Raw genomic sequence first — 12,191 nt, forward strand, 5'->3', positions numbered from 1 at the left:
CCCACCCATTTAAAAGTTTTGGTATGTCATATACTTTTTTAAAACGGTGATAATTTTTTAATTATTTTAACCATTTTAAATGTACAATACAGTGGCATTAATTAAATTAACAATGTTCTGCAACCATCACCATCATTTCTAAAACCTTCCCGGCTCCCCAGCCCTTGGTAACAACCACTAACATACACCACTGGAAGCGTACTCCTAGTAGGAAATTACTTTATCTGACATTCAAATTTAATTGGCTGTACTTTATTTTCTGGCAACCCTATCCAGAAGGGAGGTGGAAGCCTTTGAGCCACGACACAGCCTACAAAATCAGCAGCTCCTGTGGAGCCCGCCCGGGAACTTGCAGTGTCACCGCAGCAAATTTACGTAATCTCCGGAGCTGGAGCTGGGAGCTCGTTACTTAGTTGAATTAAAACGCGGGCCTAGCCTGACAGAGGCGGGAAAGGGCGTAGAAATTTTGCAGTAATGCTTCACACTCGGTACTGTATTATTTGCTATCAATTCAGTTTTCTTTCAAACTCTTGAACTACCCGTTTCTAAAGAGAGACGCTCATCACTTATCTAATAGCTGATTCGTCAAAACCTGTAGAAGGCAAAGAAACCAAAAGAGACTTCTAGCAAGAGACTGTGGAAACTAAGGCGGGTCAATAACCACCGTAGTTTCACCTTCTGCGTCTCCTGCAACGGGAGAAGGGCCCTCGGTTCCTCGTCGAAAGTGTGGGGGCGGGGCAGGCGCGCGTCCCGGAGACCGAAGTCGCCCCCGCGCAGGCGCAGGCTCGCGAGAAGATGGCGGCCGGGTTCAAGTGAGTGTTGGCGGCAGGCGTGCACGAGTTTGTTCCCTGGCAGAGGGTGGCTTCTCTTAACCGTTAGCTGGGGTTTCCTCACCAGGAGGCCACCCCACCAGGTTCCCACTTATCCCCGCGGAAGCCGGCCACGGGGCCGGAAGACCTGGAGGTGGCCGTAGGAAAAGAAAAGAGGGCTCCTTCCCGCCAGTGAGACGGAAGGTGGACGGGTGTGTGTGTGTGTGGAGTTCAGTACCCGCTGGGAGTGTTGTCGGTGTAGGTGGGGTAGCCTCTTCCTCATTGGGTGCTTGGGGTGGGCTACTTGGCCTTCCCTTTGTTCCTTTCCGGTTATTAATAACTAGATTATTTCAAGGGTATCAGGAGCACTGTGGCTCGGTAGTGGATGTGCAGCCCCAGGAGACACAGTTGTATGTTTGTAAGAGTGTTGCATCAGGCCCCGCTGGCGTGGCTCAGTCATTGAGCATCGACCTTTGAACCCGGAGGTCAAGGTTTGATTCCTGGTTAGGGCACATGCCTGGGTTGTGGGCAAGTGTTGCATCAGAACCACATGCCACTTCATTCTCCTTCAGTAATTTATTCCTAAAAGGACTGTGCCTTGTTTGGCAGTTTATTACATAAGCCTTTTTGTGTGTGTGTGCCACTCTGGTTAAACCAATAGATTTTCATTCTTAGAGTCAAGTTTTTAAGCATATAAATAGGAATCCAAAGGAAATCGATTTTATCAAAACAGTTACCTATTTGTATAAAATCTCAAGTGTATGATATAGTGTTGGACATAAACCTGCTCTAAAATTAACTTTCTTAAGCAAAATCTAGTGGGGATTCTATAACTCCTGTAATTTAAAAATAACGATTAGTACACATACCTTCCACAAATTATTAAATAAAAATGAAGACTTCCAGTGTCTGGTTGTTAAAGTTGCAGGTACAGCTAATATAATAGTTTATTGCCCACAGTCATAATTGAAGAATATACTAAATTCAGTTACTGAATAGTAAAAATAAAGATGTAACTTTTTTTCATTCTCGCTAAGAATCCCTTCTTCAGAGAGAGTGATAGTAACACCTGAATTAATCCTCTTAAAGATGCCCAAGGGCTTTGGGCTCCAATACTGTAATTGTTTAAGGCAGTGTTAAGGACAGCAGTTAATAACTGTGATTGCTACAGCAAGAGTATCTACTTTTAGTAAACAGTTATATGTGGCAACATACACCTCAGAATTTATGAAAAACTTACATATCTTGGAGACTTATTCTGTCTCACTACACTTTTAAGATCTTTGCCAGTTTCTGGGTTTATGTTAAGATTCACTACTTCATGCCCTAACCGGTTTGGCTCAGCGGATAGAGCAGGGGTGGGCAAACTTTTTGACTCGAGGGCCACAATGGGTTCTTAAACTGGACCGGAGGGCGGGAACAAAAGCATGGATGGAGTGTTTGTGTGAACTAATATAAATTCAAAGTAAACATCATTACATAAAAGGGTACGGTGTTTTTTTTTTTAGTTTAGTTTTATTCATTTCAAACAGGCCGGATCCGGCCTGCGGGCCTTAGTTTGCCCACGGCTGGATAGAGTGTCGGCCTGCAGACTCAAGGGTCCCGGGTTTGATTCTGGTCAAGGGCATGTACCTTGGTTTCGGGCACATCCCCAATAGGGGGCGTGCAAAAGGCAGCTGATCGATGTTTCTCATCGATGTTTCTAACTCTCTATCCCTCTCCCCTCCTCTCTGTAAAAAAATCAATAAAATATATTAAAAAAATAAAAAATAAAAAAAGGTTCACTACTTCACATATATTTTTAATATGTTTCAGAACTGTGGAACCTCTGGAGTACTACAGGAGATTTTTGGTGAGTAAAAGGGGTTATGTAGATGTTATGCCTTTTGATAGTGTATATGCTTTAAAGACAATTTCATATATACAAATAATGAACATTGTTACATTGTACAACTGAAACAATTGTTATGTCAATTATATAAAAAAATTCAAAAGTAATTTCAACTAACAAGGTTTAATGTGTTTTCCCTGGTTCTGTATAAAATATGCACATAGATGTGCTTTACTTTCGTATAAATTTATTTAGAAAGAGAACTGCCGTCCTGATGGAAGAGAACTTGGTGAATTCAGAACCACAACTGTCAACATAGGTGAGGATATTTTGAGTTCTAAAATAAGAATGTTAAAGTTGCTTCAGTTTTGAAAATATAATTTCTTGGTTTTTTTAATACTAGTAAAGAATTTTTATTTGTAAAGGTTTTTTTAAAACTCACTGTTCTCTCAATTTATATGCTCTTTATTTACAATTTTCAAGTAACTATAAAGAGTTTTTCACCGTTCCTTCCATACCTCCAAGACATGGATTTGTTATGTTTTAAACTTGCTGTTGCAAATATGTAATTTTCCAATTTTACCTTTATGGCATTCCCAAATTTTAGCCTCTGAGCCACTTAAACAGTATTTTGGCCAAATTCTACCATGTTTAAGGGATTCCAGTGATTTTGTGTAAAGAGATTTTTTATCTGTGCACTGCTGTGCCTGAACGAAAAAATGATTGACTCAAATTCAAGGAAAGGTGAATAATTCTTAAAACAGTAGTTTTAAGTAGTTATACCACTTTTAAAAAACTTGAGCTAGTAATAAATTTCATAAGCAACTGGCCTATGTAGCAATATAAAATCGTGTAGAAAACAAAAACACTTTTTATGGACTTTCTCATTTTGTTTAAATACTTTTCAGGTTCAGTTAGTACTGCAGATGGTTCTGCTCTAGTGAAGCTGGGAAATACTGCAGTCATTTGTGGAATTAAAGCGGTAGGTTTAATATATGTTTTACTGAAATGAGTTACCAGATTATCTTCATATTAGAGGCCCGGGCACGAAATTCGTGCGGGGGAGTGGTGGGGTGGCCTTGTCTGACTGCTGATCGGGCCTAAACCGGCAGTTGGACATCCCTCTCGCAATCTGGGACGCTGCATGCACCAGTGACCATACTTTTCATACAGGTGAAAGGCATCTTGCTGGTGTATGGGCAGCTACATTTTTTTGCCCTGATTATCAAAAGTAGTACATAACATGATCCTTCTGAGGCAGTAGTACCATTTTCCCCATCTTATGGGTGGGAAAACTGAAGCAGAGAGAAGTTAAGTAATTGGCTTTGTCACACAGTTGTAAGTGTCAGAATCAGGGCTGACCACAAAATGTGCAAGCCAGAGTCCATGCATGTCATCGCTGCATCATCCTGTTTTTTTAGTGTTAAGAGTAGCCTTGCCAGTTCTAATTTTTAAATCTAAGAGACTGTTCCCAATATATAGGGAAGGGTCCCTAGGCCTGGCCAGTTATCAGGACCAATATGTGGGGCGACTGGCGGCCAGGCGCCACCCACTGGCCGGTCCTGCCCCCCCCAATCACCGCCGCCACGGGTCGTCTTCCTCTGGCGGGGGCGGGGCAGGGGGGGGGCGGGTTTGACTCTCAATGCAGGAGCTGCCCCAGTCAGTCAGTGCGCATCATAGTGACTGGTCGTTCCGCTGTTCAGTCCATTTGCATATTAGGGTTTTATTATATAGGATACTGATTAAATTATAATATACACTAGTAATTCTGTTGACTAGGCAGGCAGTCAGGTGTCAGCTTTTAGTATTTTTCATTTCCAGAGAGCTTTCATCTTTGAGTATTAGATAACACGACCCAAGTTTAATGACTCAGTTATAATTTATGGGTATTCATCAAATGTTTTGAAATCAAATAATTTTCAAAATTTGACTACCTTTATTTTTTTAAGAATTTGGGTATAATTTGAGAGATTAAGAGATTTTTGGTGATATCCTTTTATCCAGTGGTGGTATTTAATCCATGCAAATGTGTAGAAAATTGAGATTGTTCAAAAGAAAATTGTGAGGGAATAATAGCTACCATGTGTTGTGTACCTGTTATGTTTCAGGCACCTTATATTAGGTACTTTACAAAATTAATCAAGTTTAATCCTCAGAACAGTTTTTGAGGTATAATTTCTGTCTCCTGTTTTACATGAACTTGTCCAGGAACATAAGGCTCATAAATAAATAGAACTTCTAACTACACTGCACTCTTACTTCACCCAAGCTCAGATTCTTCCTCGGTAAAGCTGGGGTGATATCTAACAATAAGATTTGAACTGCCAAATTTTATATTACGGACTTAACAGCATTATCTCATTTGACCCTCATTAACAGTCCTTAAAAGTAGGTCTCATTAACTTCCCATTTTGCAGATGAGGAAATTGAATGGTAAGAGGTTAAGTAACTTACCCAAAGTCTCTCAGCCAAAAAGTATGGGTCTGACATATGAAACAGGTGATTCCAGAGCTTTTGCTTAGTTCCTTTATCTGTTACCATCATTTCCTAAATCTGGCTGTGCCAGTATCACATTGGGGTTTAAGTTAAAGATTCGTGGCTACTGAATTAGTGCAAGTGAGGATGGAGGAGAAATCCAAATAATATTTTTTAATTTTGATGAGTAGCACTGTAGTGTAACTATGCTGTACTGCCTCATTACTGCAGAGCTAAAGTGAGTGTTGGTGCCATTAGAGTCCCTGACACAACTCCCTAAGCATAGTAGATGCTCATGATGTGGTAAACTAGTTAATATGTTTTCTGGTAGAGCCTTCCATAACTAAGGCTTTCTTCACATTTAGTAGCTTCTTTGATTGGAAACATTTGTTTGCTTCTATAGGAATTTGCAGCACCACCACCAGATGCCCCTGATAAAGGATATGTTGGTAAGTTATAATTTTGTAATTTTAATACAAATGCTTTAACACATTTAATACAAATATTATAGTTAAGTACTAGTAGTTGAGAAAATTATTCATAATCAGAAATATATAGGAATGAAGCAGACATTCCTGAAGTTTTCTACTGGAAGATAGCATAAGAGAATTTTGTAATTTTTCAAACTCGTTCAAATCAGTTTTTGTTTATACATTCAGATGTCATCAACCAAGAAAATAGAATCTCCTAGGAAAAGGCTGTAATTGGAGACTTTGTGATTTTTTTTTTTAATCCTCACCCAAGGATATGTTTTTATTGAGAGAGAAACATAAATGTGAGAAACATCGATTGGTTGCCTCCAGCACACCCCACCCGGGTATCAAACTTGAAAGCTAGGTATGTGCCCTGACTGGGGAATCAAACCCACAATCTTTTTGTGCATGGGGATGATGCTCTAATTAACTCAGCCACCCAGCCAGGGCCCACTATGCCATCATTTTTCTTGACTTGGGCTATCCTTTTATGGTAGGAACCAATATTTTTAAAATGCAGAACAGTTGGGTATGAGTAGAGGGGCTACCTTCTGCGACAGATTGAGGTATTTCCAAAGAAAGAAAACTTGTGAAGGATTTAAACCTTAAATGCTTTTTAAAAATATATATATTTGTGTGGTAAAAAGTCAGAAATATAGATTTTACTTTATCCAAGCTTAATAGTCTTAAAAAGACTAAAAATATAATTGATGTCTTATAATCCTTTCCACTTGGAAAAAGCTATCCATGGTGACAGTCCCCTTGCAGTGGATTTACATTTAACACTTTCATAAACCAGAAGTGAAGTTTATTTCATAATTGCAGAGTGTTTCTTTCAGTTCCTAATGTGGATCTACCACCTCTGTGTTCGTCGAGATTTCGGTCTGGACCTCCTGGAGAAGAGGCCCAAGTAGCTAGCCAGTTCATTGCAGATGTCATTGAAAAGTAAGATAATCGGGATAAAGTATTACTATCATTCGTTTTCAGACAGTTTTGACCTTTCCTTTACTGTGTTGTCATTCAGTTCACAGATAATTCCGAAAGAGGACTTATGCATTTCTCCAGGGAAGGTAAGAATAATAGAGAAGCTATAAGCTTTTATTAATTGTTTTGTGGAGAGTAGACAGGGAAATTAACAAAACCACAGTAGTAGCCTTCAATACAGATGTCTTATTTTTAGATGAAGTTCAGTAAAAACATGTCTTATTCTGTAACTATGTAGTTCATATAAAGACAACCAATTTTGACTAATTTATTGCCTGAGTTGGAGCTACATTAAGCTGAGGTAATTCTTTTCCCCTTTTAACCACAAACATTCTTTTTTTTTTTTCTTTATAGTAGATTACTGGTATCTGATTAGCTAATGTGTTTAAGGCACTATAAATTCTAACTCTATTGGAAAACTTAGAACTAAGTTGACTAGAACCTATGGGATTTTTCTGTTTGATTACATATTTACTTGTAAAACAGTGGTTCTCAACCTTCCTAATGCCGAGACCCTTTAATATAGTTCCTCATGTTGTGGTGACCCCCAACCATAAAATTATTTTCGTTGCTACTTCATAACTGTAATTTTGCTACTGTTATGAATCGTAATGTAAATATCTGATATGCAGGATGTATTTTCATTGTTACAAATTGAACATAATTAAAGTATAGTGATTAATCACAAAAACAATATGTAATTATATATATGTGTTTTCTGATGGTCTTAGGCGGCCCCTGTGAAAGGGTTTGTTCAACCCCAAAGGGGTCGCGACCCACAGGTTGAGAACCATTGTTGTAAAACCTACTAAGCATTTTTTTTTTTTTTAAGGGAAACCAACTTTTTTTTTTTTTTTTTTTTTTTTTTCAGAGAGAAAGGGAGAGAGAAATATCAATGACGAGAATCATTAATTGGCTGCCTCCCGCATTCCCCCTACTGGGGTTTGAGACTGCAATCCCAGCGTGTGCCATGACCAGGATCTAACTGACCTCCTGGTTTGTAGGTTGATGCTTAGCCACTGAGGAACACCAGCCAGGCCCTACTAAGCATTTGATGTATTAAGGTTTCTTTGGGAAAGTATATTTTGATTTTCGTTTGGGACTTTCAAAAGTATTTCCCGCATCTGACTTAGCAACAGGAATGGAAATGTTTGTCACTTGTCAACTTGTTAGTCAGAAGCCAGCTTTTACCAACCATAACCACTTTTTTTGGTTTATTTCTTAAAGGTAAAGGTTTTCTTTTCTTTGTAAGTTTTTGAGCCTTGAAGGTTATCTTGTTTAAGGGTTCTGTGGTGTATAAGTTGAAGCAAATCCTATGTTCTACTCATCAGAAGACTTTAATTTGCTTTGTGTAAACTCTATTTTAGCTTGCTTGGGTTCTATACTGTGATCTCATTTGCCTTGACTATGATGGAAATATTTTGGATGCCTGTACATTTGCTTTGTTGGCAGCTTTAAAAAATGGTAAGCAATCTTAATAAAAGGCAATATTCCTCCTCTTGTGTCAGAATATTCTGTTTTGTTAAACTTTCTCAAACTTTTTAGGCTTTTGTTATGATTTAGCCATCATTCATTTTGGTCTTTCTAAATTAATAAAAATGTTTATATACACTGTATTTATCTTAATGTTCTAAGGTATTTTTTTTCTAAAAGATTACTTTTGGAAAAGTTAAACAGGCAAAAGTGAACTTAGTAAAAGCCATGTTTGCTACTTACACTAGAGATACTAACATATTTGCCTTTCTAGTACAGTTGCCTGAAGTTACTATAAATGAAGAAACTGCTTTAGCAGAAGTTAATTTAAAGAAGAAACGTTATTTGAACATTAGAACTCATCCAGTTGCTACCTCCTTTGCGGTCTTTGATGAGTAAGTTAAATGTGTAAAAACTGTTTTAAGTATTCTTCTAAAATAAAATGTTTCATGGATTGATAATTTACACTTCAAAAAATTTTTAAATAGCACTCTGCTCATAGTGGACCCTACTGGAGAGGAGGAACATCTGGCAACTGGAACCCTAACAGTAGTAATGGATGAGGAAGGCAAGCTATGTTGTCTTCACAAACCAGGCATGTTCCTTCTATTTCAGTCCTAAATATTTGGATGAAAACTCTATGTGAGCTTCTTTACATAGGAGTGGGGCAAATGGAACATGGGATATTTTACTATGAACCTAATGCAGCAAGTTTAAAATGACAGTTTGTTACCTCAAATTCCTTAGGTTTTTATGTTGTTTACCAGTGGTTCTTATGGCATGCATTGGAATCACTTGGAGGTCTTATAACATAACTTGGCAATCTTAACCATACCCCCTGGTTTACATTACTGAAAGTTTTGGTCTATAACTTGACATGTTGATCATTAAAAGTACAATAGCATATATTAACAGTGTTGGTACAATAATTTTTCAGGTGGAAGTGGGCTGACTGGAGCTAAACTTCAGGACTGTCTGAGCCGAGCAGTTACAAGGCACAAAGAAATAAAAAAACTGGTGGATGAAGTAATTAAGAGTATGAAAGCCAAATAACTACGTTTTCAAAACATATTTGTAAAAACTGTATTTATTACACTGTGCACAAATCTTTCATACTAAATAAATATCAAACTACATTTTTCTGAAGGACATTTCTAGTATTTCTTAGGCCACTTCAACATGTTTTATGTACAGTGGAACAATTTTGAAAAAGCAGTGTCTTAAGCAAATGAACCCTAATGGTTTGTTGAAGCATTTCCCTGTTTTTATTTAAAAATCATAAGGTTGTGCTTCTGTATAAAGTTTGTACATCAAACAATGTAAAATACTGATTATGTTTTAAAAAACAAAAATGAAGTAGAAACTCAATCCTTTTGATTCATTGCTCTTGTTTTTAAAAAAGAAAAAAAAATAATGCAAGACTCAGAATTTTGGAGTGGTTGGTGTGCCTCTCTTCATTTTACTTTTTGACTGGCTGCCTGTATGCCGTTGACGATGTAGCTGAGCTGTTTGTGCTGTTGCTGCTGCCATAGCCATTTGATGCTGTAAGAATCGCAACTGCTGCAAAAGGGGGGGGGGGGGGGGAAATCAAGGTACGTTAAATGTAAGCAGGTATAAAAAGGTGCTTTTCCTGAGAGAGATGAAAACAAAAGTGAAAGGGAGAAAGCACTAAGATAACAAAAGGGGACTATACCACATTCAGACAATGCACAATCAAACAGCACCAGTGGCACAGAAGCCTGCTGAGGGCTTTTAAAATGGTTCTTGGTACACTTCAAAAATACATGTTACTTTGCCCTGCCAGTCTATATTGTAGTAACTCAGCAACTTCAGTTACCATTTTGTTGTATGATAGTTTATAGCAATATAAACCACCCTGCATATAAAAGATAGTCAACTATAATATGCTGACTTCCTGAGATAATGGAATGACATTTTTCTAAAACAGGTATGACATTTACTAATAGGAACACTGGCATTCTTGTCTTTTTCTGCAGTACAAGTTAACCATTGGCATTGACAATTGTCTATTTCAAAATATAATGCAAACTACAAAAATGGGATGTTAATGTGCCACCAGCACTTCATGAAAGACATTAAATTAAGTATGGCTTAAATGTACAAAATATATTCAGTGCTCCAATCTGACTGGCTAAAATGTCACACTTAAATAAAATTTGCTAAACTATCTATTACTATATAGTCTTAAAAGACAAAATAAAACTAAGGTTTTTTGAGGTACTTTTGGAGCAGAGTATCTTTAAAATGTAATCAGAGTGAAGTTGCTGGATTACTTGTATCTGTTGCTGCTGCTGTTGAAAGGCAGAGGAGGCAGAGGAGAGCTGGAATCTCTGCTGAGGAAGGCTTTGCTCAGGTCTGTTCTCGGCAGAGCCAAGCTGAGACAACACTACAGAGAGGAGAAGGGGAAAGCAGGCCAGTCAAAAGTTTGAAGGCTACCAGGATTAGAAAAGGACAACAGAAAATGAAATAGAAAAGTTATCAGTATGATTAATCTTAAGTTTCAAATCACAGACATTTCAGAATAAATTTAGTCTCCTGTTAGTTGAGGGCACTTCCTGGACATACAAGGGGAAGGAAGTGCACATGTGCTAAGCACTGTATCCCTTCATGCATCTCACTGAAATTTGGTAATAGTGCTATTTTGTTTAGAAGGCTTTCTTGTAAAATGTAAAATATATGACTTATTTTAAAAGATAACTAATAAAGTAGGAAAGGGGGTGGGAGAAATCCAAGCTACCATAATGACATAACTGGTAAACAAGTGCTATTAAAAGATACTGCAATGAGTATCAGCCTATATTAGTAGCAACAGAGATGGTGAACTGAGCCTGTGCATTATTACTTTTTGAGCTGAGTGGGACCACAATAATCAGTTCAACCCTCTCAGTGTAAAAGAAGAAATTTCAGCCGAACCGGTTTGGCTCAGTGGATAGAGCGTCGGCCTGCGGACTCAAGGGTCCCAGGTTCGATTCCGGTCAAGGGCATGTACCTTGGTTGCGGGCACATCCCCAGTAGGGGGCGTGCAGGAGGCAGCTGATCGATCTCATTGATGTTTCTAACTCTCTGTCCCTCTTCCTTCTTCTCTGTAAAAAAATCAATAAAATATATTTAAAAAAAAAAAAAAAAGAAGAAGAAATTTCAGGTGTAGATGATTTGAATAACTCAGGCAATTAGTGGCAGGTCTGGAGCATGGAGCATTTTTATGATTTTTCAGTCTAGAGTTCTTTCCACTAAATTATACAAGAACTTTAGAAAATATATATCTTGGGGGGTAAAGGATTATAAAAATAACTTTCAAAAATTCTCTAGCTCTAAATCTCTACATGTAAGACCTTGCTTATTCTAAATTCAGACACTAGGAGTTACTAGTATATGATTATAAAGGCACCAATGATAATTCAAAATGTTGACATGATCTCACTCATTTAATCCTCAAACTCTGTAATTACTATTTTCAATTGACAAGATAATCTTCACTAAAGACTATGGTTCACCATAACTGGTTCACTATTTTACTGCTGGAAGTGGTAAGCAGTCATTTAGTATAATCTCACTTTCTTACAAATGACAAAAAGTGGCTTATAGAAGTTATGTTTACTGACATTATATCTTAATTCATGCAAGTACAAGATACCAGAATGAGAAAAAATATTATGCAATATATAAATGCCCAGAAAAACTAAGGAGTTAACAACTTTGGTAGCTTCTTAGTAAGTTGGATAATTGTATAAAATTTTGCCAACAAACTAACACAAGGAAAACACAACTGTTAATATATGTAGTGTAGAATCACTTTAAATTAATCAACTGTCAGTGGGAAAAAACTGAGGGCTATCAATAAATTGATTTAATAGTTCACAAGTAAATATACCTATACTTTTTCCTACTTAAGGCTTGCAAGAGAAGGAAAAATAATTTTAAAAGGTGAGATCCCAACTAGATTAAATAGTAAACTCAACATATGAAGTCATGAAGATACCAACCAGCTGCCTGTGACTGCATAAAACTTCCTGCTCCAGCAAGATTAATAACAGCAGCATGCTGAGCAGATAAGGCCTTTTCTTGACTGGTTGAGCCTTGTTCAGAACCCTAAATAAAAATCATACATGAGTTGTATAAAAAGAA

The 12,191-nt window shown here is 37.5% G+C and overlaps 2 protein-coding genes across 9 annotated transcripts in view; one reads left to right on the forward strand and one right to left on the reverse strand.

The window, feature by feature from the left end:
- Positions 1–482: 482 nt before the first annotated feature.
- EXOSC8 (exosome component 8) lies at positions 483–9,194 on the forward strand. The gene is made up of 11 exons (XM_070409231.1): positions 483–812; positions 2,625–2,661; positions 2,896–2,959; positions 3,549–3,622; positions 5,519–5,564; positions 6,428–6,533; positions 6,613–6,658; positions 7,940–8,036; positions 8,320–8,440; positions 8,534–8,640; positions 8,983–9,194. Exons 1-11 carry the CDS (start codon positions 796–798, stop codon positions 9,096–9,098), a joined length of 831 nt encoding a protein of 276 aa, XP_070265332.1. The 5' UTR covers positions 483–795; the 3' UTR covers positions 9,099–9,194.
- The window catches only part of SUPT20H (SPT20 homolog, SAGA complex component), a 43,772-nt gene continuing 40,695 nt past the window's right edge, over positions 9,115–12,191 (reverse strand). For 4 of the 8 annotated variants that reach the window (XM_070409222.1, XM_070409223.1, XM_070409225.1 and 1 more), the window contains 3 exons: positions 12,050–12,155; positions 10,340–10,452; positions 9,115–9,605 (listed from right to left, as the gene is read on the reverse strand). In XM_070409222.1, coding sequence (XP_070265323.1) covers positions 9,468–9,605; positions 10,340–10,452; positions 12,050–12,155 — 357 coding nt within the window. In that variant the 3' untranslated portion in view covers positions 9,115–9,467. The remainder of the gene's footprint in view (positions 9,606–10,339; positions 10,453–12,049; positions 12,156–12,191) is intronic. The other 4 variants (XM_070409227.1, XM_070409226.1, XM_070409224.1 and 1 more) reach the window with 3 other exon arrangements.

The sequence above is a fragment of the Myotis yumanensis genome, unplaced genomic scaffold (assembly GCF_028538775.1).
Source record: "Myotis yumanensis isolate MYYU_CA2020_CCGP unplaced genomic scaffold, mMyoYum1.0.hap1 SCAF_3, whole genome shotgun sequence".
NCBI classification, from domain to species: domain Eukaryota; kingdom Metazoa; phylum Chordata; class Mammalia; order Chiroptera; family Vespertilionidae; genus Myotis; species Myotis yumanensis.